This window comes from Phaethon aethereus (genome assembly GCF_964289735.1).
Source record: "Phaethon aethereus genome assembly, chromosome: 15".
NCBI classification, from domain to species: Eukaryota; Metazoa; Chordata; class Aves; order Phaethontiformes; family Phaethontidae; genus Phaethon; species Phaethon aethereus.
In genome coordinates this window covers 1,393,839-1,421,768 of record NC_138591.1, presented here as the reverse complement: position 1 = coordinate 1,421,768, position 27,930 = coordinate 1,393,839, and the positions used below count along the sequence as shown (strand labels likewise).

The following is a 27,930-nucleotide window of genomic DNA, read 5'->3' as shown; positions in this document are numbered from 1 at the left end:
CCTTACTCTCCCCAGGGCTGACCCTGTGCCTGTGCTGGCACATGGAGAAGTCTACACCACTCTCACACCATGGAGAGATTGAGCTTTCCCTCCCGATCCCATCCTGCCAGGCAGCCTGTCCCTGGCACAGCCAGCCCCCCCGGGGTCTGGTCCTGCCCTCCCAAGTGACGTGCCTCCCTTCTCCCCAGCCATCCTGATAGCTCACCTCAAGCTCTCGCACATTGAGCTGCGCCAGATCCTCATGACGATGGAGACGGACCGCCTGGAGCCTTCCCACATCAAGCAGCTCTTGTTGTACGCCCCGGACGGGGAGGAAGTCCAGCGCTTCCAGAGCTACAAGGAGAACCCCAGCAAGCTGAGCGAGCCCGACCAGTTTGTGCTGCAGGTACCCGTGGGCAGGGACCTGTGCTCCAGGAGCGAGGAGGTCTGCGTGTGTGGCGTCCCCGGGGCGTCCCGCTGAGAGCTGGAGGGGACAAAAACACGGCACAGAGAGGAAGCAGTCGGCAGGACGCTGGCCTGCTCATGCATGCTGTGGGATGGGAAGAGCTGGTGGCACTAGTCACAGGGACCGCCGGCGGGTGATGCTCAGGCTGATGCCTGAGGTGTCTGGCAGCCCCCACCGCGGCTGTTTTACAGCCGAAGCATACCACGATTTTTACTCCACGGTATGAGTGACTTTGCCCAACTCTGATTTACTTTCCGCTGACAAAGGCACTTGTGGATGTTGGCGTGAGGCCTCCCCGTGCTGTGGCAGCAAACTGGCCGTGCTCTGCGAGCTGCAGCAGCCGTCCCAGCGGCTCCGCCGCGTCGCCCGCGCTAAGCAAGTGCATCCTGCTTTCATGTGCAGGGAACTATGCCAGGAAGAGCACCATGTAGGAGGGATTATGGCTAATGGTGATAGTAATTTTCTCCTCCTTTTGTTCTCAGATGTTGTCAGTACCTGAATACAAGATCCGTCTGCGCAGCCTACATTTTAAGACCACTCTGCAGGAGAAGACAGAGGAGATCAAAGCTAGCTACGAGTGCATCTGCAAGGCCTCTCTAGAGCTGAAAAGCAGCAAGAAGCTTGCTAAGATCTTGGAGGTCAGAACAGTCCTTACTTCTGGTAACAGCCACCGGGGGCCCCCAGCGTCCACGGGAGCGCCTGCAGGCAGCCGGGCAACTCGCAGGCAGCTCACAGGCAGCTCGCAGGTAGCTCGCAGGCAGCCCGCAGGCAGCTCGCAGGCAGCGGCAGCGCAGCTCCAGCGCCACGGCTGTGCCCCTGGGCCCCTCCGGGTCCAGCTCGGCCAGGCTCCATCCCCTGGCAGCTCCCGCTGGCATGGGCGCGCGGGGGTCCTGGCCTCGGGGGGATGCAGGAGGGCAGATCGCAGACGGCCATGCACCCTCCCGAGGCCAGAAACCCAGCCGGTAACATAGCAGAGCCCACCGAGGTTGTCCTTTGGCCGCGATGGGGCTGGAGGATGTGGCGTGTGCCCAAGCAGTCACTGTGCGCGTGCCTGTGTGCGGGCAGCGCTGCAGGCCGGTCCCTCTGCACGGCCATGGGCTTGTGCCAGCCCTGCTCGGGGCAGGCGGGGGTCCCGCACGCTGCTCGTCCCTCTGCGGAGGTGCCTTCGGGGTCCCGGGGACGGGCTGTGCCAGGCAGAGGGGCACTGCGCTCGCGGGGGAGAATTAATCCCGCTGCAGCTGCTCTTTGACACTACTGAGATGAGCTGCCCCAAATTAACGTTAATTCATTTGGGTTTGTGTTTAAAAAAAGCAGGTGGGATGAATGAGGTCACAATGTGACAAAAGGCATTTCCAGATGAGAGATAAACCTCCTCAGTGGCTCCTGGCCAGTAACCCCCCAACACCTCATTAACTCCTTGGGGGGCTGGTTGCACATTAATGGGAGGTGACCAGAAATTCAGAGAGTCCCAGGCTGCAATCCAGATGGCCCTGAGGTCCCCGCTCCTCGCCGGGCCCCGGGAGGGAGGTCAGGACTCGGGTGAGCCCAGTCTGGGGTCCTGCTGTGCCTCCAAGGCTGCAAAGCCGCAGCGCAGCAATCAGAGCATTCTGGAGGGGAAAGCTGGCTCTGCTGGATCACTACTTTCCCTTCAAAACACCCCCTTAAAGGTTTGCAGATAATATCTACAAAAGCCTTTGGGAAGAGAAGAGCTTAGGCACTTGCCAGTCAGCAGGAGCGTCCTTGTCCTGCAGGCAGGAGACCTCAGAGTGGACCCCAGACTTAGCCCTGCTCCCGCAAGGGAAAACGACTGAGAAATAAAAAGGCAAAACCAAATTGCACATGCCCAAAGCCTGAGGCTATAACACAAGCCAAAATCCCTGCTTAAACGTTAACAAAGCCTGGGCACCTGCAGCGTCAGTCTGGAGGTGGCAAAGGAGCCAAGCCGGGGCGAGCAGTGCTGCAGGCCAGCTGCCAGCCATAGGCTCCCGGCGGCCCTCGGGCAGCACGGACCTCTTGGACGGCTGCAGGAGAAGGAAGGGGATTTCTGGGCTGCATCCACGTAAACCATATGGGGAAGCATCCACGTGAGATCTCTTGTAAGGACTTTGGAAGTTTGGGTCTGCAGATGACAAACGAGGTGTGTTTTCTAGCTCCTGCTGAAGACACAGGAGAGGCGGTGGTGGATCAAGACCAGTTCTTGTAGCTGAAGCGTGGGCTTTGCTGTTGAGGGGTCAGTGCAGGCTTCGTACGGGGGCAGCAAGGAGAAGAGAACAGCTTGCCCCTCCGGAGCCACGGCCCTGTCCCTCGGGGCTGCTGTGCTGATGGGCGCATGAGCAGCCCTCCTCCTCCCAGGGCGCTGTATGGGTGATAGGATGAACAGCGTGTACAGAACCTGCAGAAATCCTGCCATTAACATGCATTCATCCACCTCATCTAATCCACTGAATGAACTGATGAGGTTTTAACGATGCTCCATGAGCATATGTACGGGGCCCCTTAGCCGAAGTGACCTGGCACAAAAAGGTGTGTTTTCCCACCGTCCTGTAGACAGAGGGAGGCTTTTCTGCTCCTACCACGTCGTTGGAAGGTCTCTGTGACCCACAAGCGGGGACAAAAGGTGATGGGAGATGGGCCGATATAACTGCTGGAGGTCACTGGCCAGTCATTCACTGAAGTTTCTCTTTGCAGTTTGTGCTGGCGATGGGAAACTATCTGAACAATGGGCAGCCCAAGACCAGCAAAACAACAGGCTTCAAAATCAACTTTCTCACTGAGGTAGGACGGAGCATGTTTGTGTCCCGTGCAGGAGGCACCAATGCCGGGAGCTCCAAGTGCCCGGTTCATCGTGCCTGTCCCTGGACAAGGCTCCTGGGTGCAGCAGCTCCCAGAGCGGGGACCGGTGGGAGGGCTGGATTGATGCACAGGGTTGACTTCAGAGAGGCCCTAATGGTGGTCGGGTGCTTCAGCGTCCTGGTGCCCGAGACCTGCACTCGGGCACAAGGTTGGCCAGAGCCCACAGCCTGCTGGCCATGGGGTGGGAGAAAACAAAGGTCTTTATCCCATGTGGGTCGCTGTGGGACTCCTGAGGGGTGGGGGACGGGGTGACAGCCCTGCCCTGCGGGAGGGAGGCATTGCTTAGATCTTGATGCCACTAATCTGGGAGTAACATGCTGTGTAAACATTAAATGTCCTATTTAAACATTAATCCACATAGCATGGCTGGGAATTGGCACACACGTGAGTGCAGGGTGAGCCGAGCAGAACAGAGGAGCCCCTGTGTGTTTGGTGACCGGCACACCGAGTGCTTGGCAAAACCCACTCTCCTCTGCATAGGAATCTCCTTACTTGTTTTGCTTTGCCGCAGCTGAACACAACCAAGACTGTTGATGGAAAATCCACCTTCCTGCACATTCTTGCCAAATCACTTAGCCAACATTTCCCAGAGCTCCTGGGCTTTGCCAAGGATCTTCCTACAGTGCCGTTCGCTGCCAAAGGTAAAGGAACAAAAGCATTTGCCAGCTTCTTGTCTCTTTGCACCGTCTCTTGGTTTTGTACGGGTCTTGAATTGGTCATGAGCTGCACAGCGTTGGCGCGAGCAGGATGGCAGCCAAAACAAGTGAGGAATGGTCCTGAGCGAGAGGACAGGGCTAGGAAGGGACGAGCTCAGTGATGGGGAGGTCCCGTCCATCCCATGCTGCCACACATGGGAATGCCTAGACAAGGCTCTGTCCCCTGACCTGAACCTGCCTTCTGACTTGAAAAAGTGGTTCCCAAGTTCAGAGGTATTTTGTAAGTAAGTGCAAATGAGGCAGAGAAGAGGGAAGTGCGGGGAGCCGGTCTGCTCCCCCCAGCCTCTGCCTCCTTCCATCCCTGGCGTGGGTGCCAGCATTATTACTGCCTGCAATCGCGTGTGGTACAGAGTGTGCAGCACCCTTCATGTTATGAGTTCACAGTCCAGTCGCAGGTATGTCACGCTGACTGAGGATCATACAGCTTCGTTGGCTGCAATAAAAAAAAGTCCCATAGATGCTGGGGTTATCATCCGTCCACTCATGTTGGTTGGCTGGCTGCATGCAAAGCATGGGCTGCATTCTCCTTGCACGTCATCCCCTGTTGTTTGTGAGCAATTCCCTTGGGAATTAGTGCTACAGTGGGTAAATAAAGGAGGGAATTCAGGCCTGGAGATGTAAATTTCCACTTGATAAAGGTCTGTACCTGTAGCTTTCCTAGCTGGATTTTGTATCTGGCCTAACTGTTAAATAACACTTCTGCCACTGAAGGCTCCCTGCTGCCCAAACTCCTGCCACGTTATACCCAATTTCAGACTGTGTGCCATCCAGGGCTGCCCAGCTTCGCTCTCGTACAGGCCACAGCGCAACAGAGCTGCAGCACGTACCCCAAACCTTCCTGACATGCTGCAGTTCACCTTCTCCCGTGCCTGTAGAAGAGCTAAGGCTTGGCCGCCCGAGACAGCAAGGAGTCTGAACTGCTCATCACTCTCCTGAATGCTGGTGCTATGATGAGATGCCATGGAGGGCTGCCTGGATATTACCCCTTGTCCCACCATCCTGTGCACTCCCTCTGTCCCCCTCCCAAGTCAAGGACCTGTATATCCATCAGCCGCCCTCGTGCTGATGAGTCCTGTGTGCTCCTCGCACTTGTCATGTTCCAGGCTCCTTTTCAGGTTCTTGGCGCCTCTTGGCCTGAGCACCCAGCAACGGCTGCTGGCAACCTGGTCTGGTTGTCCACCACATCCTGGACAACGTGGACGGGTTGTGCAGAGCCATGTAGGCAGATAGCCTGAACCCCCCTGACCGATGGCCCACGCTCGTTGCTCTCACTTTGCCGCAGGAAGCAAGCCAGAGCTGAGTCTCCTAACCCTGTTGACTCCTCTTCTCATGTAGTGAATCAGAGAACGCTAACGGCTGACCTGAAGGACCTGCACACCACCGTCAGTGACATACAGATGGCCTGTCACAGCATGCCAGCTACCGCAGAGGACAGATTTGCAATTGTGATGACCGTATCCTTCTGTAAAAGGGGCAAATCACCCATGTGACTTACTGCCCGGGAGTAAAACCATTTTGTTGTCTTTGGTAAGCAGCAGGGCTGTGTCCGGCTGGTAAGAAAGCACCATCTCAGCACTTGGTGAGAGTGTGGCGGAAATCTCCACCCTCCACTCACTCTTAGTCAGCATGGGAGACAGCTTTTGTGGTGACCACCCGTTCACATGCCTCTGCGTGGCAGAAACCCAGTGCCACCAGGCCAGAAAGCTTGCTGGGTCATCTTTCCTTCCAGAGACGTGCTGTTAGGGCCAGCTGAGCATGCCAGCGGGCTCCCTTCGCATGTGGCCTTCGCCTGCATTTGCAGCTGGTCCTTCCTTAGACCTGAGATGAAACCCAGCCGTTTGATAAGCAGAAGTGATTCTGATCTGTACCAGACCCACGGTGCAGCTGTTGTCCCTTAAGCCTTTTCTCTCAGTCCTTCCTGGAGAGTGCCCAGCCTGCCATGCGATCCCTGGATGATCTGCAGCACAAGGCCATGGAAGAATTCAGCAAGGTGTTGTCCTTCTTTGGGGAAGACTCGAAAATGACAACTTCTGAAGCCTTCTTTGGCATTTTTGCAGAATTTATGAGCAAGTTTGAGGTGAGCTGCACTTCTCAAAGCCAGCCAGCAAGAGGTTTCCTGTTAGATGTCAGTGAAGTGTTTTACTTGCATGTGAACTGTGAGAACAAGACAAGTTTTTGTGAGCATGTGTTACCTGAGCGTCTGTAAAGTGCAGTTTTTCTAACGTGCAAGTTGGCTGGCCGGTGCAGGAGGCTGAGGGGAGGGTTGATGGTCTAACCACTGGCCCCATGGAGGGTAAAGCAGATGTTATCACGGTCTGACGTTCTTGGTTAACGGAGGCTGGGTCAGAGCACCACAAAGCAGTGGCACTGACTGTCAGGGCTTCTCCAGCGGGAAGCCAGGGCAGAATTAAGTCTGTAGTGACTGGTGCCACTGAAACATCCTCCCTGTCCACACCAGCTGCCCTTGCCTGATCCTCAGCTCCTGCTCTTTGCTCTTTCCCTGCAGCGGGCACTCAGCGATGTGCAGGTCGGCGAGAGCCAGCGCAGCCCCAGGATGACCTCCCCCCTTGCCTGGTGACGGGCCTGCAGCAATGCAAGGTGCAACAACTTATTGCCAACAAAGTGCAATTTGCTCCCGTTGAGTTTCGTTGTAAATACGCTGCTGTCACCTGCTACCACAAAGCAGAACCACGGACCGAGGGGTCAGGGCAGTTTGGACGCTGAAAAGGCACCATAGGTGACGGTGGATGGATGTGAGGGTGAGGCACAGGGACAAGAAGGTAAATACCGTGCTGGTCTTGACAACAGCTTTCTTAGCGTCCTCCATTTCCAGCGTATTACTGAGTAAAGGATTTCAGACACATCTGGGTAAAACCCCACTCTCCCGTGTTTCCAGAACACATGTAACTGGCACCAGCAGTCGCTGGACACCTTCCCCACGTCCCCACGGCCAGTGCCTGAGCGTGGCTGTGCAAGGAGTCTGCCCTCGCAGGATACAGCCTTCCCCAGGCAGGCACCACGCACCCCCGCCAGCCTCGGGGCCGGGGTTGGAGCCCAGTCACAGGCTCCCTGGGGAGCCAGAGCAGGTCAGGCGAGGAAGGGAGTGCGGGGGAATGAGGGCTGCCACCAGCGCCAGCTCCCCTGGGACCCTGATGAGCAATGCTGCTGAGCTCCTCTCAAATCCCTCTCCCAGCCCTTCTGCCCTTGGGGCTGGAGCTCCACTTGAACAGACCGTAACGGTGGAGTGGAGACCGCTGGAGGTGGCCTGGGGGCTTTAATCTCCTGCCATTGCTGGCCAGGGGCAATGGAAAGCAATATGACCTTGCAGAACCCTTCTGGCACGTCCGTGTGGTCCCAAATACGGATCCAGTCTGGTTCTACACAGCTGTGCTGGAGAGTAAGGAAAGCCCAGAGTCCTTCCCGGCTGTCAGCTTTGCTTAAAGGTTTGGCAGAGACTGACAGGTCTTGAAATCTTCCCAAGAGTTTAACATCATCAGCACTAGACTTATTTGAATTCACCAGGAGACATAAATCCCTGAGCATTTTGGTGCCTCCTTGGAAAGCACAGAAGCCCTGATAGCCTAAAAATGAGTGAGAGTCCTCTGCAGCCCTGAGCACCGTCCCCGAGGCATGGCAGAGACCAGCGAGAAACACATCCCCTGCCCTGCGTTACTCACTCCTGAAGGCTGGCGTCCCGAGAGCCCCTTTACTGCGTGGCCAGTCATTCATGCTGAATGTACCCAGGGAACTCCAGAAGCATGCACGTCCATCTTTCAACAACACCCGATTGTAATTTAGATGACTTAATTCCCTCTGAAACGTCCCCTGGGACGAAAGGGCTAGCAGCATCCCGCGGTCAGCGCATGCGCCTCCAGGCGACACCGTGCCCCGAGAGCTTTACGGCAGCAAACCCACAGTGCGTTAATACGGTGAGGCGTTGCTCCGTGCAAAACGCATCCGTTGCCTTTCAAACCTGACACGCTCCAACATCCTGCCCCGTGGAAGCGCTGCAGCAAGCCGTAGCGTAGGTAACCCTCCTCCCGCCTATTGCCAGAGCAAGAGCTCTTGCTGCAGCCCCTGCTCAAGTACAGAATCACCAACGGGTGCATTATTTATGGGAGACCTTATCACCGTCAAATCTTCAGTTTTCAGTATTTTTTTAAACCCTGCCATAGAAAGTGAAGTATATTTTCACACGCGTTCTCAGTTTATACAGCTTTAAGTGCCAGGTAGTTTCTAGCGTTGTGTTCCCAGAGGTCCAGCCTCGTCTGTCTCTGCCTCTCCTCTGCCCCGCGATGCTCACTCAGCTCCTCTTTCTGTTCTGGATGTTGCACACTGCATTCAGTTGATTTTTTTTTCTAAAAACATATTCAATATATAAATCACTGGAGGTTCTTTTGAAACTGTCGTTACAAATGTGAAAATGCTGTACATAGATTTTGCTACATGTTCTAACTTTCCAAAATAGATAGAACTCCAATCCCTTTGGTATTTTTATGTGAATATTTTCAAAGAACCAGAACTTCTGACATATGGTTATATTATTTGATAACGGGACTGTGTATATTCACAGTTCAGTCTCTACTCAATGCCTATGTGCTGTTCCTAAAATAAAGCTACTGCCTTCTGCCTCCTGACTGCACATACCTGTGTGTTCTGTGAAGAATTGCTTCGTACGACAGCCGCGGGTGAAGATGTGAGGAACTCTGCATCTGGCACTTCTGTGACTGCACATCTTAATACCGGCCCCTTACACCTACAGGAGAGAGATGCAGGATCTGACCTTGCTGGATTTGGGCTCGTATGGGGAAAAGAACTGCATAAGCTTGAAGAGAGCTGCTTGCGTGCCAGCATTCAGGACAGTGTGATGAATATGAGCAACAAATTCTTAAAATAGTACGGATTCTTTCTGCAGCCTTCAGAAGAAAACATTTACTGAGCGTATGAGCCAGTGAATTGTTTCCCTCTGAACAGGAATTCTTGGCCGAGGTTGAGTTTATGTCCCCAGAGCAATTTATCTCCCTTTACACTAACAGCAGATAGATAGGGACCGGTTTCGTATCAGATTTCCGGGTTGTAGTTTAGCTTGTTTACAGCAGCCTGCTCAATCGCTGGGTCCTCCCTGGAGGCCACGGCACCGGCAACTGTAAAATGGCTCTGAACAGAGTTAACAGAAGTGTGACAAAAGTCCCTCGCTGGGCACCTGTATTTAAAGTGCTCAGACGCCTCCTGATATTCCTTTAGCTCTCCCAGCCGATCAAGCCCGGCTCTTCTGCAGCCCCGGGGATGTCGGGCTGCCCAGCGCGGCTCTCAAACCTCCCACCGCTCAGTCCAGCGCAGCCTGGGCTGCGGTCCGTAAACTGCCTCAGAAATGATGTCCTGGAGCCTCCTGTGCAGCACGGTACGTATGACAGTCGGCATCATTCACCGCACACGCTTGTTTTGCTGTTACTTGAAAACTGCAAACATTAGGTAATTTCTCCCCAGAATCAGCACGCTGGCTGGGCGCTCTCCTTTTAGCTTTGTACAGCCCAGCCTTAACAGAACGCCTGCGTCAGGCTCCATCAGGGGATCGTCTTCACAGGAAAGCCTGTCCTTGGAAAGGAAATAATAACTCAGGCAGCAGCCCGGGGTCAGTGTGGGAACGCAGCCGTGGCACGGCTCCTGCTCCACGGGCTGCCACTTCCATGCTCTGACAGAGACAGGGAAATAGTGACCATGAAAATCCCAGGTTATGTTCCAAACTTTGGATTATTTAAGGATTTTCACTCTTTCCTGCAAGAAATGGTGGGTGGGGGAAAATCACAAAGAAAATGAGCAGCTTTAGTAAAGTCATGGTGAGGACAAGATCACAGCTCCCGCTGGTGGACTGGCTGGGATAAAACAGTACCAGACTGGCATCTCCAAGCCAAACCAGAACCACATATGAACCCTCCCTCTAAGTATCCTGATAATGGCTTGAAGGGCCACGATCCATAATTATTTTCCAGGTGCCATGAAAGATGCTGAAGAGACAAACAGAAGTCTCAGCTTCAGACTGGAAGGGCTGGAAGTCAGAAAAAAGCGGCACAGACTGAGCGGTAGCACAAGGCACCTGGGTGCTGCATTTGAAGCCCTTGAGGACCTGCATTGTTCTAAGACAACTTAGGAAAATCTGGGTTTTCCAAATTCTATTGAACCAAATTGAAGCACCTCCAGTCACAAGATTCAAGGACCTTTAGTTATGCCCATAAGAATTGTGAGCCAAGTGTGAAACAATGAGATAAAATACACGTACTAGTTTTTTCCTACTTTGTTTTCTGGCTTCTTAGACTTTAGGGTGCTTTTTTTTTTTTTTTACCTTGCCTCCATCGTCAATCTAGAACACTCAAAAGTGCAGGTGAGAGCCATATTTCTGATTCTAGCAGCTGAGATTGTCAGAGAAGGGGTAAGTTTCACAAAAGCTTCGGTAAAAGCAGCGCAGTTAGTTGCACCATTAAATGACAAGTGAGACAGACAAAAGCAGCACCTGCGCCGAGAGATGCTGCTGAGGACCAGCCAGCGACGCGGGACCGGCGCTCCCCCGGGCTGCCCCGCTTTGGCTGAGACTTGCACCCAGGCGTTGCAGAAGAGCTGAGGACTCGCCAGTAAAACATGCCCTTAGGGGATCACATGCAGTAAAATGCGGGTTGATAACTCCGCCGTCAGGACATGGATCCGTGCAAGGACAGTGCCCGTGCTGGATCTGGCCCCCAGCCTGCGCGTTACCTGCCCAGCAAGAGACACGGGGCTTCTCGGTAGTGTTGCCCTGGGGCTCTGTGCACCCCAGTTTCAGAGTTGTGTGAGCTGCCTCCTGCCACGGTCTCTGGCTGTGCTGGGAGCTCCCTCTTCAGCATCATTCTCTGCGTGTTATTTGGCCGTAAGTGTTTATCAGGTTTTTCAGATGGATGATGCTGAAGCCAAAACCTCCAGCCTGGTCCCAGAGGGGACCAGGGACCACTTCTGGGATTAACCTACAGACTCAGAAATGAGTTGTGAACCCCAGCCCGTGGATGAGTTCTGCTCTTTGTAAGGCTTAGGCATAAACTGAGAGACGGGACTAGCTGTCAGCTCCCCACTGTGTCACAGGCTGCCAGCTTGGGAGGACATCAGCACGGAATTTTTTTATTGTTACTTGTCCCTTCTCTAGCTGCGCAGATTGCTTAAAGGAATGGCACTCTGTGGAGTTTGACCCATGAGCCCGGATAGTGAAAATAATACAATTCTCACCAGAGCCATGGGAGACCGAAAGAGTAACCTCGGGCAGTTAGTTTAACTTTGACTATAAATATTCCTTCTCCTTCCTTGTGACACGGTTAACAGCTCCGCTGGCAAATCCCGATTCTCTGGCAATATTTAAGCTGCCTGTCAGTTGGCAGAGGCTTGGCGGTGCCCGGCGCGGGGAGCAGAATGAGACCCAGCTGAGCGCAGTAAGTTCCCTTTCAGCTGCTGCGGCGAGTCGGGGAGCTCCGGTTGCCGCGTGGGTTCGGGGCTGCTGCTGGGCTGCGTTTCAGCCCCGGCGAGCGGTGGTGTCTTTAGGAGGTGGATGGACTGGGGAATGCTTTAAAAAATCCCGTTGAGGCGGCATTTAGAGCGATGTGGTCCCGATGGGTTACTCGAGACCCACGTGGGCTGTGTCTCTCCCGGGACCATTGATAAAGGGCTGGCTTCAGCAGCTTCATTTCAATGCCATGGATGTTCCTTCCTCACAATCTCTGGCGAGGAAAGCGCTGCCGCCTGTGCCAGGAACCGAGGGAGACCGGGCTGTGAGCTGAATTCACAAAACGGGCAAAATTTCCACTGGGCCGTGGCAGAGCTGGGACCTGAAATCAGAGCAACCGAGTCTACTGCATTTTTCCTAATGCCTGGCCTCATCCCCGGCTCGGGGAGCTGCACGAGGAGCTTTAACCAGGCACCTGTATTCAGCTCCAGGAATTTCTCCTGAAGGGTATCCCGCGTTTCCTTTCTTTACTGACGGGCACGACAAACGCCTGCAGAGCTCTGCCCCAGAGCCCCATGCATTTCGGAGGGCAAGACTCAACGCCCTCCCGCACGCGTGGCTGAACCCCTGTGCGGGCGAGCGCACGCAGCTAACAGCGCTGGCTGCACTGCGGGTGCTAAGCACCCGCCCGCGGGCCCTGGTACGGGGAGTGTCTCGGGATGAAGGAAACAGCAATATCAGAGCTGTGGAAGAGAAAGTAGGAGGTGTTAGAGCGGGGCTAGTGACTTCCCAAGGCTGGCACACCAAAGGCTATTTTTCATTTCCTAGTTAGAGGTTAAGCATGCCAGTAAAAACTCGGCAACAGCGAAGACACGTTGCCTCTTGAAGAGGTAAGATAGCACTGATCTTCTGCTCGTCAGTGCCCTGCATCCTTGCAAGGCAGAAGCTCCCAAGGAATTCAGTGGGATCCGGGAGCTTTATAAGGCACAGAAAAGGCTCTGCCAAGGTGCCGCAAGTCCCCGGTCCCAGCCTGGCGCTGCCACTGCTGCCGCTCAACCAGAACGTGGCTCTGGACCATCTTCGGGCCTTGTGCTGGAGGCTGCTGATGTCTCAGGATACAACCCACCAGCTGTGCGCCTGGGCACAGCCCTGCCCTTCCGGCCACGGGTGAGCTAAGGGAAGGTTCCAGCCGCGGTGCGACACATCGACGAAGGGGTGAAGCCGGTGGAGGTTGTGAAACGCGTGACCGAGGGACAGGGCGGCTGGTTTGGTCTGTGCTTTGCTGCGCGCCGGGCGTTCAGAGGAAGAACTTGTTCGACCGCTTGCTGTCCGACCGTCCACGCCGGGAGCCCCGGGCTGGTGCAGGCCACCCTTTGCCCCACCTTCTCCAGCTTTTTGGCAGGAGGGAGCTTAAAAGTGTCGCCTTACAAGTGCACGAAAGGCCGAAGGACCTGGCCAGCCGCGTAGGCAGGAGAAGGACGAGGACCAGCAGACACCCGGCCCAGCCATCCCAGCGGCGCTGGGGCTGGCGCAGAGCTGAGCCGCCTGCGGGGCCACGCCAAGGCCGGGGAGTGCCGGCTCTGCCCCTCCGCGGAGGAACCATCTCCTCGGCACAGCAGGGTGAGAGAAATAATCCCGAACCTGCTCCGCGGCTGGAGCGCGGCAGCGAGGTGCTGGGCCCGGGGATACCTGGTGACCTGGGGCTCTCCGCGGTGGGCCTTGCCCCTGCCTTGGCCGCACCAGGGCTGCCGCTCACCTCCTGTCCTGCTCTCAAAGCGGGGCCAAGCCTGGGTGAGGGGAGGAGGAGGAAATAAGAAGGAACCATATTAACTCAGACACCCGACCAACCTCCTTGCGTGGACTTTATCCTGGCCCTTCTGCCGAAGGGCAGCAGCCTGGCACCACGGGGCGCTCCGGAGGGCTTGAGAGAGCCCTTGCAGGGGTCCCGCAGTGGTGCCACGTTCTCCTCATCAGGCATTTCTGGAGAAGAAAATGAGTTTTTATTCCTGTGGGAAGCATATGAATATCTCACTGGCAGGAAACGGCTCTGCGGGCTGGCCAGCTCCGGCACGGCTCTTCTGCCGCTTGGTGCCAGTCCCGCACCGCTGCACCGTCTACCGGCGGTCCTTCTGCTCGTCCCCGATGCAGGGGCCCGCGCCGGTGTGGCAGAGGGTACGTCCATGGCTCCGCTTGGCGACGTGCGGCCAGCCTCCACTCCTGATAAGGGAAGTCAGCTGGACTCAGGAGGAGACCCAAGCACCCTCTGCACCCAGGCCTGAGCTCTCGCTGTGTCCAAGGAGGAAAATGGCACCGCCGCTGGCACAGTTCACGTGTCTTCACATCCCGGTGGCTCGCCATGGGCACGTTTCTGGCAGCAGCTTCTCACCAAGGCCAGTCCCGCAGTGCTGCCGCACTGGGACCCGCAGGCTGCCGTCACCGGCTCTGCCACGTCCCGGTCCTTTCCTCCGGCTATTTCAGCTATTCCCATCTCCTTTCTAATGCGCTCATTTCTCCACCAGTTAGACAACTACCCACTGCAAAGGCAATCCGACCAGCATCTTCGCCTCACCAAAAGGGAGTCGGGAATGATGGCAAATGCCCGAGACAGGAGCTCCACAGCTCCGGCACAAGCAGCACCGCAGCCAGAGCCACAGAGCCGATAACCCCTGAGTTATTCACGAAACAGTCAACACCCTCACAGTGCTGCCACATCCTCTCCTAACCATGTAACCCATTTTTTAACAGATATATGCATCAAGACAAAGAAGCACCTGGCCTGCATAAGAAGCCATGGAGACCACCAGCAGCACGCCATCCTCCGCGACCCCCCCATGGGATGTGTTTCCCCAGAAGACACTGGACTCCATAGACATTGCTGTTCTTGTGCTGTACTTCGTATTTGTCCTCGCGGTTGGGCTGTGGGTAAGCAGATACCGTTAAAAGCTTTCGTACGTGCCCTGTATACTGAAAACTATGGCTGTTTGGGCCTCAAACTATTTTACTTTGGCTTGAATCCGGATGCACTTCACTGGATTCGACTGAACAAGCGGAACGACGGAGTTTACAGGTCCTTTTCCTCACTTCAGCCTGGGGAAGTGTCCTCAGTGCTCCAGAGGAGAGCTGTTCAGCTCTAGTGTTTGCCAAGGTTTTGAGAGCCCTTGTAAGGAAGAGGTCGTCTAAGTACAAAGTATTGCTAATAATAATGTTTTGTTCATCCAGGAAGGAACTGCTGTCCTATAAATCACCTGTGCTTGTCTGCAGTGGTCTCGACAGCAGATTCCGTAAATTGAAAATACCGTTCATACATAATTAAGGCAGAAGCACATCCTTTTGGCATGGCTTTTGTAATAGCAAATGCACAATCTGGCTGTCACAAGGCAGAGATGAATAGCTGCTCCATTCAAATGTGGTGCATAACTTACATGAAACTATCAGAAATCTCTGAAGAACAGGAGCCAATGAGTAATATGTGCTGTGCCTAGTAACTGGGGATGTCCATAGTTCTTGTCCAAAATTGCTTGTCTTCTTCACGGATCTGGAGTGGTTTAGTTTGCTTATCACAGAAAACATTTGATCAGGATGCTGAGATGATAGAAAACTTTGCATGTGGCTTACAGCACTGGCCAGTCCCCTCCCTCCTCTGCTGCTCTCTCGTCCCCCAGCATTTCCCAGCAGCAACTGCAGGTCCTTCAAGAAACCCTTCGCTTTCATCTGATGACAGTACAGAGTTTCCCGCCGGGGAAATCGCTTGGTGATGCTCTGAGCAGCAACTGAAATGATTGCTGAAACCTGTGTTCTGCTTTTCTGCTTTCCCAGTCCATGTGGAAGACACAGCGCAGCACCGTAAAAGGCTACTTTCTAGCTGGAGGACAGATGGTTTGGTGGCCTGTAAGTATCTTTATCATTACACTGCTCGTGCCCCTAGGCTACAGCAAGACTGAAAAGCACTTCTGTCCAGAGGACAGAAGTTTCTCCAAACAGAGAAAAAAAAAAAAGTTACTTCCATGTTTTGCAAAGACCCAGTTACAATATTGGCTTTTTTTCCCATATTTGAGACTGGGGAAGCAGAGCTGCTGCAGGGCACTTGCCACAGCCCTTTGCCCCCGCGAGAGCCAGCCCGCTGGCTTGCAAAGCCCCTCTGGTTCTGCATGCTTCGATCTGGAGACTTCCAGAATTAACTGGGTGGTCCCCATTGTGGCGCAGCTTTACGTTGAGCCGGTCTGCTGGGTGGGGTATTTAATTTGGGCTGGTCTGGCGAGTCAGTATGTACTAATACAAGAACCTGATGACCTGACTTTTCTATTTGGTACCTCCACCTTCTGCGCTGCTTCTCTGCAAGAGACTTTCCTGTTTTGGAAGCAGGATGGTCCTAAGCATGCCCACGAATGAGTGATAGGCAGCGAATGATAAAAGAAGCTGGAGAGAGGTGCCAGAGCCACTGAACATGTAGGCAAAAGAAGGTGGCAGAGGGTGACAAGGATTTCATGTCCTCCGTAGTCATGAGTGGGGGAGCAGCATCACTGTGTAACCTCCGTGGTGAGAATCCACTGGCGTGTGTGCGCGCACTGGAGCACCCAACTACTCTGTTTACCCCTTTGTCCCAGGCTGAGAACAACTCCTTGTGCCAAGGCCAGATCCGCTTTCCTGTCTCTCTCCAGGTGGGTGCATCCCTGTTTGCCAGCAACGTTGGAAGTGGCCACTTCATCGGCCTGGCTGGGTCGGGAGCCGCCTCGGGAATTGCTGCAACAGCTTACGAGTGGAACGTGAGTGTGGCACGGCGGCTCTGTAGCCGTCTCTGTGCTGTACAGGGCAACTCCCACACCCAGTCACCACACAAGGGTACAGCTCCGGCAGCTCCAAAGGCTCAGACTCCAGCTGCATGAGCCAGAAGTCACCACCAGCTGCTGGGTTTGACGCCTCTGCGGGATAACCCAGTCCCTGTGTCCCCATTGATCCACCCCATCGCAGCCTTGACCAGCATCGCTGACCTGCCTTTCCATTCGCTTTGCAGGGCATGTTTTGTGTGTTGGTGCTGGCCTGGCTATTCCTTCCCATTTACATAGCAGCAGGAGTAAGTAGATGGGATGTTGTGTCCATCAATGATTTGCTGGTATTTAAATCACCTGTTTGGCTCATGGGCTTAACTATCTCCGGCTCCACCTGTGCTTCTTCTGGAAGCAGGGCGCGAGCCACGGCGCACCCCACCGCGCCGGTGCCCTGGGCTAACGGGGCCGAGAGCTGCTGCCTGGGAACAGCACTGAGGGTTCGGGCGTGGGGGCCAGACTGCTCCACTGCCCCTGGCAAGGGAGTAGAGTTGCTCCATCTCCCAAGGAGACGGACGGAAGGTCTCACATCACAGTTTATAGTGAGCCTTATGTCAGACATTATAGCACAGTCAGTGCTCGCTAAGCTGTTGTGCCGGCCTAAGGAGGCAGCTGAGAACCAAATACCAGCACAGTGCAAGTGGCTGGGCCGTTCTGGTCTTCTACCAGAGCAAGCCACCCACGCCAGCTCCGTGGGCGAGCCCTCTGCAATTCGCAGGAGCGACTGCGTACCACCTCCTCTGACGGCGCGTCTCTCGCGTAGGTTACCACCATGCCCGAGTACTTGCAGAAACGTTTTGGAGGCAAAAGAATTCAGATGTTCCTGGCGATTCTCTACCTGTTCATCTATATCTTCACCAAAATATCAGTAAGTAGAAAAACATGGAAACAGACTGAATTCAGTTTACTTTGGAAACGTGCTGATCAGCGAGGTTGAGAAACGCAACTACTGGCCCTTCCCTGTATTAACAGAAAAGGGTGTATTATCAAAATACCTGAGGAAGATAGACTATCGCTGTTTTGAGAACCTACCCAAAAAGAGTAGCTTCTTTTTTTCCCCATGAAGGATCATCACTTGCTATAGGAGGAGGGGAAGCTGGGTGTCAATGTCCTGTTCATTGAAAAGCTGAGCTGTGAGCGTGGATGCGTTTGTTGTTAGATTTTGTACGTCTGGCAGCTTACCCAGTTTCTTCCCTTTGCATATTCATTGCCTGCGCAGACACCAAACGCTGTTATGTGCAGGATGAATAAGAACGGAGGAGCTGGTACGTGTTCAGCTGAAAAGAATTTAGTGCTTTATTGCACCTGTTCGATGTAGTGCCTTGAATAAATAACCGGATCGACCCTTGCGCAACACCTCCCTAGCTGTACAGTAACCGTGCAGCAGTGCGTGAATCTGTGAAATCAGACAAGTCTCTGCCGGTGTTTTTCCTGTACGTACGGGGCCAAAGTGGGACGCGCCGTCTGACAGGCGCCTGCCTGCGTCCCCTCCGAAACCGAGGCTAGTCACAGCTTCAGCGGCACCGAGGAGCTAGGCTCGGGTTCTCCTCTAGACAAAACTGTTTGATGCAGATCTCCAGTAATACAATTCCTGAGGGAGGCTGGGTCGCTCGGATGCTTTTCTATCTGTCTGTCATTCTACGGCTTGCAGTTTGCCTATCCTAAAACTCTCCTAAAATGCAGCATTTTCACGTAGCTGCAGAGCTGGCTGGTCAGGGCTGGGTCCAGCCCCAAGGACACTCTTCTTTATTACCTCGCTGTCACTGTGTCAGCGGGGAGGAATTCACATTATGGCAAACTGGTGCTGGCGGCAGGCCGAGGCTCCCGGGGCGGTTTGTGCCGCGGCAGCTCTGGTCCCGTGGCCGGCACAGCTCTCCCCACCCAGCTCGCTGGTGCTCCGGGGAAGAGATAAGCTCACCCCACCCAAAAGCCTTTCTCACAGCGCGCTGTGCACTCTCCCCCTCTCCCGGGATAGCTCCATCTTCGCCCTCCCTGTGCCCCCGTGACCAGTAATAATAAACTGTCAAAATGCTGAACTGAGCCTGGTCCTAATGCGCAGGAGGCAGGGGCTGGGGCTGCAGCGGGGTGTGCCACGCGGAGGAGACGCTGCGGGGAGCTGCGGAGTCACCGCAACAAACCAGACTAGTCCCACGAAAGGAGACAGCTTGGTCAGCTAATGTTCACGCTCCCTGGCACTGCCAGCTTTGAGGAGCCCGGTGATATCACCACCGGCACTGTGATAACTATCCTTTCCTCTAGGTTGATATGTACGCCGGGGCCCTCTTCATTCAGCAAGCCTTACACTGGGACCTCTACATCGCCGTGGCAGGCTTGCTGGCCATCACAGCCGTTTACACTGTTGCGGGTACGTGGCCGAGTTTCGGATCCTCCCGCGGATCCTGCTTAGTGAGCTGAGCGTGTTCACGCAACGCACCGTGCATCCTCCTGCTTGTGACGGGAGTCCTGCGTTGCCCGTACGATCTGGGTTTGCCCCGAGTATGGATAATGGGGGGGAAGCAACTGAAAACTCGCCTGTTAAGAAAAAATTACCAGCTAAGAGTAAATGAATACCCCTTAAAAGGCCATTCCAGACAGGGATGCATGTCAGTTCTGCTTTAAGGAGAAGCTATGCTCGAGGCATTTGCACAGCACGTTTTTCCTCTGGGCTTTTTGGAGGTATGAGTGATTTACATAACAATGAGCTGTGTCATGCGGAAAGCATTGTCAATCTTGGGTGCCCTTTCAGGGCTTATGAGTGGCCAAATGGAAAAAAGCCATGCGCAGAGTAAGCGGCAAATCCCAAACGAATAAAGGTTGCTTCTTTCCCAGTGCTCAGCCCTAGTGATGTTGCTCATAAAGATTCCCCCCTCCTTTTTTTTTTTGTTCTCCTCCTTATTCAGCTTGGGCTTTGTTTTGGAGCTTTTCCATATATTTCCCATAGAAATGCTTATACTGGACTTTGGCTTTTTAGTGATAAAATGGTGACTCATTACGATTCAAAACATGAGAATTTTTAGCCAACGTGTCATGCACAGGAGTTGGCCAAACTGCCCCCCAACAGGGTCAGAACACGCCAGCCCGCCCGGCACGGGGCTCGGCTTATGCTGCTTGTCAAAAACTGCTGCAAAGCGCGGGACGCCATGACAGAACAAACCCAGTTTCCCACAGCTTGCTGCTTCTCTGCTCTCTTAGGTGGCCTGGCGGCTGTGATATACACAGACGCTCTGCAGACTCTCATCATGCTGATCGGGGCTGTGACTCTCATGGTCTTCAGTGAGTGTTTCCCTGAGGTTTTGTTACTAAAACTATGATTGAAGCTTTACCAAGTACTACAAACAAGCTGGATCATCACAACTGATTATCAGTTGATGTTCTGGGAATTGCTTTCTATATATTCTCCTGCTGGAATACATGTTCATACAAATAATCTTCCGGTAATTCTTTATGTGGTAAAAATGCATGAGTACTCCCCGAAAAATCTCTAAAGAAATACGTTCTGAAGCGGTATTATAGACGAACAAGCACTTTTAGTGTTACGCTATCCCCTGGCCCAATGTTAGAGTCAATAGCTTCCGATTTTTAAAGCATACTTGTGGAGCATCACCTCAAGCAAACTACAGAGAGTGAAAATCAGAGTACCGACGCGGGAAGATGCGATAACGGCTTCTCATGACCTATTTTAGGCTTTGTTGAAGTCGGCGGTCTTGAAGGTTTGCAGACAAAATACTTTGATGCCATCCCCAGCACCCGCAAGGAAAACAGTAGCTGCGGCTTGCCAAGAGATGATGCTTTTCACATTTTCCGAGACCCTGTTAACTCTGACCTTCCCTGGCCAGGAGTTTTGGTGGGAATGACCATCCCATCCCTGTGGTACTGGTGTACAGATCAGGTGGGTTACTGCTCATTTGTTTGGTTTCAGGAACGTGCTATTAGTTGGTTGAATCTGATTACAAGCCTAGGATTTGCAATGTAGCCTGGACTGGTTTGCTATTTCTGATGGGAATTTAGTAAAATCTGAAGGTTTCGATCCTAAAGATGCAAAACTTGATATGCACAACAAAATTCTGGGAATCATTTCAACATAAAAAAGAGTAAGAATGCGTTTGTGAGTTAATCCCAGTCTAGAAAGATGTTTTTTGTTTGTTTGTTTGCTTTTAACTTAAGCCTTTCACTTCTTGTGAACCACCTGTGAATTCACTCTTTCAACTTCCCGGGGGTCTGACTACCATCCCTCCTAGTGACATCAGAGCCAGCAAGACTGAAGCCCTAAGCAGTCTCCTGAGGCTCCTGTAGTACTCTTTTATTTAACTCACTTTGCTCGTTTCAGACTTCATCCTGCTTTGACACGCGGGCTGCTGACCTGGCCAGGCTTAGCCATCGGGTCAGGGAAGTCCCCAACAGAAGAAGAAGAAAAGAAAATTCTAAGCCTGAGTGTGATTAGTTTAAGGAACAGATTATGCCGCACGGCATACTGCAGAAGCAAGGCTCAGATGTGCTGACACAAGCAGTGCCTTTCAGGTCTATGTCTCTGTAAGGTGCTTGGGATCTGAAGCACGAATTACAAAGCCACAGCCAAGCTCTGTGTTCCCCCTTCTAAGTCCACGTAATAGCTTAGAGGGGGATAAAATATATGCAATTGGTATCCCATTATCTACAGCTAGCTCCTCCCTGCTGACAGCAGACCAAACACGTTTCTTAATTTCTAGGTCATTGTTCAGAGGTCCCTTGCTGCTAAAAACCTCTCCCATGCTAAAGGGGGCTCCTTGATGACCTCCTACTTGAAAATTTTGCCCCTCTTTATGATGGTAATGCCGGGCATGATCAGCCGGATTCTCTTCCCAGGTAAGTGCTGAAGGAGAGGTTTGTTCCCCCTATTTGTCACTACTAGTTGTGCCTACTCTACAGCTGGAACAGCCTTCACCGAATAAGTTAAAAGGTTGCGATGCATCAAATGCCCAAAGTGTGACAAAATTTTCTTCCCGTTACAAGCGGACAAACGCACCTCCTCCTGCAGCAGACGCCAGAGACGTGTTTCACAACGCGCTGCTCCGTGTGCTAGAGCAGCGGGCTCTCACCCGTTCTCACAGCAGTTGTGCTGCTCTATGCTGAGCTTGCTGCCTGCAGCTGCTCGGCGTTTTGGCCGTGCACTTAGGCCCCTCCTGCACCCCACGTGTTACTCCTCCTCAAATTTAAGTTTGAGGCACTTCTCCTCCTGGAGAAATCCTAACATACCGCCTTGAATGTTGCAAACTGCTCACCGGGTGGGTATGTGTGGACGTGCTGGTCCGTGAGGAGCTGTGCCAGAGGCAGGCAACATTCCTAGAGAAGAAGTAGACACGCAGGGCAGGACAACTACCTGTACTGGTAGTATCTTTTGCATGGAAGGAAAAAAGGGGACAACAGGGAAGCTCAGTGCTGCCCTTACCTCGCTGTGTTGGGATTGTCCTGCATTACTCACTGGAAGCTTTCCAAGCTTTCCAAATATCCAGTTTTTCACTTGGAAAGCAGTTTACAACATTCAGTAGACGAAGTTGTTTAGATATATTGATTTATTGTGACTACCCAATACTGCCTCTCGCTTCCCCCTTGCTTATTTTAGATCTGGTGGCTTGTGCAGATGCAGAAATTTGCCGAAAAATCTGTGGCAACCCGTCTGGCTGTTCTGATATTGCTTATCCTAAGCTGGTCATAGAACTTCTGCCTGTAGGTAAGGAGCCTGGTAACGGTGCTGGCGCTGATGGGTACGCACCAGCCAAAAGGCGTCTGTGAGAAACGTTCAGAGAGGAAGATACCTCTGCGACTATGTCAGTGGGGCTCACGTCGGGCTTCATGAGAGGCAAGGGACAGCATGCAACAAGAGAGACGAGTATCCAGAACCCAGAGGTCTACTTCAGTCAAATTGGGATAAGAGATAAAGAACAGATGTTTAACATTGAGAATCGACTGTTAGCACCTCTGTATCACTGGCCATTTTAAAATCGGGGCTAAAAACATTTTTAAAAGTCTGTCCTACTTCAAAGAATTCAAGGACATCTTTCAGCTGGGGTTACTAGGGATTCCTCAGGGCGGCTCTATTTCTCCTTCTGTTTGCAGGACTCAGGGGCCTGATGATGTCAGTGATGATAGCAGCTCTCATGTCGTCCCTGACTTCCATCTTTAATAGTGCCAGCACCATTTTCACCATGGACCTCTGGAAACACTTCCGTCCTCGTTGCTCCGAGTGGGAACTCATGATCGTTGGCAGGTACAGAGAACTAGGACACGCGTATTAGATCAGAGCCTGAGCGTTAGAGGCGCGTCTCGGCACACTTCGCAGCCTGCTGCCCCTGTACAGAGGTAGTATCTTCATATTGCACAGGTTTGCTGGAGGAGTGGAGCGGAGGCCTGATGGTTACAAGAGATCTCAGGAGGAGTCTTGCAAGCTGAGCAATTGGAAAAGAATGGTCTGAACCAAACAAATTGGTCTTAACTAACAGTAATGGCATCTTTTTCTTGCACAGGGTCTTTGTGCTGCTGCTCACTGTGGTCTCCATCCTGTGGATCCCACTGGTACAGGCTGGCCAGGGAGGGCAGCTTTTTATTTACATCCAGTCGATCAGCTCCTACCTGCAGCCCCCCGTGGCAATGGTGTTTATACTGGGTTGCTTCTGGAAAAGAGCAAATGAAAAGGTAACAACTCCGCTATGCTCAGCAGAGTCACCTCTGGCCTCGCTGTCCTTGTAAGAGTCTTGCAGTTCAAACCACCGCCCCAGGCTGCAGTTCTGCTGCCTCTTGTAGTGTTTGGGAGAACGAACGCACTCAGACCTCTGCACAACCCAAGCAACCATCACCAATACAGCAGGGAGCAATTCCTGCTGGTTTTCAAAGATGCCACTGGCATTTCAGAAGGAGTGAGATGACTTGCATTGCTCTGCTGCAGGGTGTCCTTCGCAAATCTTGGAGCCTGTTAGGGGCTTATTAGCCAACAGCTTGTTTATTACCTGGACTTGTATTATCTGCATTAGGGGGTCTACAGAAGGCACAGTGAGCCTAGGGAGCAAAGCAGACAAACCAATGGCATCAATGGCCCAAAACCTCCAGTTCCTCCATGAAGTCTGGTGCTGGGTAAAGGGTAAAGTCTTCCCAAACCAGGCTTCGGTTAGGCGGAGACCAGTCATCAGCTCCTGGGGTTAAGGCAACCATTAGGATACAAATATCACTCTTCAAAGAATATGGGCATGAGATGTTATTCTTCCCCTCCATAACAAAATTAATGACCCACTTCACCCCACGGAGGAGAGGTACCAGGGTACTGTAACAGCACTGGCAGACTCCAGATAGCAAGAGCAGACAAGGGAGAAGAGGGAAGCCCACCAAAAAAAACAGCAAGGAGAAATCCTGGCCAGCTTGTAGCCTGAGAACATGGGATGTAGCCCTGGATCCTGGGTGGATGCATGCTGCTTGCTCTGACAAAGAATACCCTTCCTTTCCTAGGGCGCGTTCTGGGGCCTGGTGATTGGGCTGCTGCTGGGCGTCATTCGGCTGGTGCTGGACTTCATCTACCCAGAGCCCCAGTGCGGCGAGACCGATCTCCGACCCGGCGTGGTGAAGTACATGCACTACCTCTACTTCTCCATGGTCCTGGCCACGATCTCCACGCTCACTGTGCTGGTCGTGAGCATGCTCACAGAACCTCCCTCGGAAGAAATGGTGCGTCACCCCTTCAGATTTCTTTTATTATTTGTAAATGGCTTCCAGGCTGCCCCACACTACATCCATGGGAATAATGTGGGGATAAATAATCTGGAAATGGAAGTTTGCATTCACTCTTTATTTATGATCACACTTGCAATTACCTGTAACAGCAATCCCTCCTCTGCTCCAGCACCCTGCTGCCAGTTAAGATTTTGATCCCATAAATCCAGAGTCCCACCCTGGAAACTGGTCAACAGTAGATGCTACAAAGAGCTGTTCTTAAGTTCAAACATGTGTGTTTAATCCATGACAAATTAGCTTTTTCCCTCTATTTTCCAAGAAATTCCAGCTTCTGGGTCATCTTTGTCAACTCTCTTACTAATTTAGTGAGGAACCATTTTTACTCGCAGAAAAGAGAAATCAAGGGCAGAGAGCACACTTCCTCTGGAACAGGTTTGTGCCAGTTTGACTATTTTCAATAGATATATTGAGGCTACAGAAAAACATTAATAGCAGAAAGAAGGGCCAGAAGGGACCTTCAGAAATCATAGAGCATCCTCTTGCTTTGAGACAGGACTAACCTGATGTATTTCTGAAAGACCTGGTGACCTTATTCTTAAAAGTCCCCAGAGAGGGAGAATGCCCAGGGAGGTGTGTGATCAATTCGAGAGCTCACCTGCCCTTCCACTAGCAGTTTTTCCTCATCTCCAGCCTGAATCTTTCCAGCTTCATGTTGTGCTCATCCCTTCCTGTCCGCCCTATCGTTACCAAGAATGTTCCTCTTTAATGCGTCTTTTACATATTTGAAGACAATTATCATATCTCCCACCTGTCTTCTCTTCTCTCAACAACCCCAGTTCTTTGAATCATCCCTCCCTGGCCACAATTTCCATTCTTTTTCTCCCTCCACTGACCCGCTCTCAGTCTGCATCCAGTGATGGTCCCACGCAGAAACGTCTCCTCCTCAATAAGAGAGTGAAGAATGCCATCCTTCAGAGAGTGTAGCTGTACAAACAGCTATCGTGTTCCAGACAAAACTAAACCCAACATGCTGGTGGTAGCCATCGCTTCTGTAGTTACCAGCTGAGCACTTGGCTGTTCACCTGCTCCAGCAGAGCGGGAGAACAGATTTCCGCCCCTCTAAGTATTCTCTCTGCAGGCTGCTGTACTGCTAAGGTAGTCCTTTAAGCAACCATGAAAGCAGTTTTCTTTAACACCACTCTTCATGCCATCAGATAAGTCGGCTTACCTGGTTCACTCGTGGGGATCTACCAGTCAAGAAAGACCTAGCAGTCAGCCCTTCCCCTGATGCTGCAAAAGGAGTGTGTGAAGCTGAGCGTCCAGCTCTCCAGATTGATATAAGCATTGCTTCTGAAAATAGTTCAAATGATAATAAATGTAAGTGCTCCAACGTCGTATTCAGTACTACCTACACTTAACAACCCTAGGCATTATGTAAAGCCTTTGAAGACAAGAAACGTTAAAGCTACTTCCTCTGGATTTCTGTAACTTCAGGGCATGCTAAAAGGTTTTCACCTGACAGTGTTACCTAAGCGTAAGTTTAGTTTCTTTTCCATCTCTTGATGGCATTACATATGCTTGAAATCAAGAAGGAGCTGGATGGGATACAGAAAGCCATGCCCATTATCCTGCACTAGAGACCGGTGCTGCTTGCACCTGCTGCAAAGAGAACTGGTTGAAAAAGGGGAGGGTGGAGGAAAACCACAATTATTTTCATGAAATTCCATTTCTGTTTTTCAGTGATGTTTTCTGATCGACTCTAGCAGCAGGGAGAACCCAGAGCCCTGGGCGGAGTTCTTGACAGATCAGTGAAGGAGGATTTACATTTTTTAAAACTTGTACTTGTCGGTATTAGGTACAAACACGCATAGCAACTCATTCTGCATTTTCCAGCGATGATTATCATCACTTGTTTTTGCCAGGCTTGGGACACTGTTTATGTAGCTTCGCAGCTTTTGCTGTGTATTCCTTTGATCTATAAAGAGCTGTTGAAAAGATCAGTAAGTTAATGAATTACTGTGCAGCTCTTCCCAACTGCTGGGAAGTCTCACGTTTGTTGTGCATGAAGCGCTGTCCTCCCAGCATTTAGTTGTGTATGCCCTAACCCACACCAGAGCTGGGAGAATTCAATTTACACGTGTGTGGGGTGGAGTAACCCTTAACCGACTAGAGCATGCACTTGCAAGAGGAAGCTGGTGAGCACCAAGCAGATACAGCTGAGCTTTTAGGTTTGGTCTACTGTTACTGTTTATTAATTGTTGGGAACAGCAGAACTTTAGCTCAGAGCTCCAGGGAAGAATGAAATTGGTACTACAGCCCCAAAAGATGCTAATTGAAGGGCTTCCTACACCTCAGCACAGCTAGTGGATTCATTTAAAGAATGCTGGTGGGTTTTTGCATCAAAACCCTTTGTACAGGACCACACTGATACATTCCTGGGATGTGCTTTGTTGGTGAGATTTATACCTCACTACTCACTCTCTTTTTAGGTACGACTAATGCCAAAGGGAACTCAAAGCTGATGACCACTTTTCTGTGGCTCTGCGGGATGGAGCGCAAACAGGAAAACACCGAGAACGCGGTGCCGACTAAACCCGAGCCGCTTCCCGTGGCTTCCCTGGAGGAGAAACCGCTAGTGAAACATGTCCTGAACATCAACTTGCTCTTATGTGTATGTGCTGGGCTCTTTCTCTGGGCCTACTTCGCATAGCAGCTGGCTACTCGATTCCTGATGACATCAACTAATTTTAATTGGTGTAAATAATAATAATTAGCAGAGGGTTAATGTAATTCATAAAGCTTTCTAAATTTTATTTCTTTATTTAAGAAGACAGGCCCTGTTCCCTAATCCTTTCCATATTTCTAATGGGGGCCTGGCTGTGAAAAGTGCTGAGCGCTTGGCACCCTCACTGTCAGACCCGAACGGGCAACAAGGTGGGTGTGAAGAGCTAAGGAAGGCTGCTAGGCAGAAGAGGTTGTTGAGTTACTTTAAATATTTAATTACGCTCTTTGGGGTTAGAGCCCTGCCTGGAATTCAGGAAGTCTAGATTCTCTTGCTATTTATGCCTCTATAACCAGCCGCAAGCACTTGCTTCCCCTTTGGTTCAGCTCCTCTACCGTGGAGCGCTGAGTGCGCGGTGGAGAGCCAGCGCCTGCTGCCTGTGCTCTGCCGGAGCCGTGAGCCGCCTCGCTGGCTTGGCCGTTCCACTTGAGCTTCCTCCGTTGGTGCAGCAGGCAGAAGCGCGTGTGCAATTAGTGCTCACGGGCCCGCTGGCCTTTCCGTGAGTTTGTGCCGAGCTAACGTAGCCCTCGCAGCCCGCCTGCACCGCAGCCTTCCCGCCCAGCGCGAGCTGCCACCGACCGACACCACTGCCCAGCACCGAAACTGCCCCAAAAATGGCATCGGGGACACCTGAAGGAGCTAAACCAGCCCAGCCCCAACAGGTGCTGCCAGGGACGAGGGCAGTGCAGGGCCCGACGGCAGCCCCTTGCCCGCGGGGATGGCCGGGCACCCCACAGCCCTTCTGTGCGCGCCTCCGTGCCTGAAAACCCTCGGCCGCGGCCAGGGACCACGCGTCACCTCACGCCCAGCCCCAGGGGAGCACAGGCGGGCCGGGCTGGGCCGGTGCACGGATTCAGCCTGTCCCCGTCCCCCGGGGCTTTGTGTCGCTGCAGATAAACTTTAATATTAAAGCACGAGAGCTGCGACGCCCCTGCCTGGCGTGCGGGGGGGCCGGAGGGGCCGCGGGGGCGGCCCGAGGCCCCGGGCCCAGCGCGGCCGCCCGCGGGCTGCAGCCCGCGCCGGCCATGTCGGGGTCGGCCGCGGCGCTGGGGCGGCCGGACTCGCCGGAGCCGGCGGCGCCGGAGCGGCGGAACCTGCTGGCCCTGCGGCGGGAGCGGCTGGACCGCGCCGTGCAGGTGGGCAGGCGGCGGCGGGGC

At 52.8% G+C, this 27,930-nt stretch overlaps 2 protein-coding genes across 2 annotated transcripts in view; both read left to right on the top strand.

The window, feature by feature from the left end:
* GRID2IP (Grid2 interacting protein) overlaps positions 1-6,592 on the top strand; it is a gene marked incomplete at both ends in the record, with an annotated part of 38,912 nt that extends 32,320 nt beyond the window's left edge. The window contains 7 exons of the mRNA XM_082006884.1: positions 189-385; positions 928-1,083; positions 3,134-3,220; positions 3,810-3,939; positions 5,350-5,468; positions 5,927-6,091; positions 6,521-6,592. Coding sequence (XP_081863010.1) covers positions 189-385; positions 928-1,083; positions 3,134-3,220; positions 3,810-3,939; positions 5,350-5,468; positions 5,927-6,091; positions 6,521-6,592 — 926 coding nt within the window. The remainder of the gene's footprint in view (positions 1-188; positions 386-927; positions 1,084-3,133; positions 3,221-3,809; positions 3,940-5,349; positions 5,469-5,926; positions 6,092-6,520) is intronic.
* A 7,671-nt stretch (positions 6,593-14,263) lies between these two features.
* Positions 14,264-26,701, top strand: SLC5A11 (solute carrier family 5 member 11; the record flags this gene model as incomplete). The annotated part of the gene is made up of 15 exons (XM_082006808.1): positions 14,264-14,395; positions 15,290-15,361; positions 16,132-16,236; positions 16,485-16,544; positions 17,060-17,164; positions 18,556-18,661; positions 19,489-19,569; positions 19,980-20,185; positions 21,003-21,138; positions 21,896-22,003; positions 22,390-22,540; positions 22,797-22,965; positions 23,770-23,985; positions 25,206-25,368; positions 26,481-26,701. 15 exons carry the CDS (start codon positions 14,264-14,266, stop codon positions 26,699-26,701), a joined length of 2,031 nt encoding a protein of 676 aa, XP_081862934.1.
* Between the last annotated feature and the right edge of the window lie 1,229 nt (positions 26,702-27,930).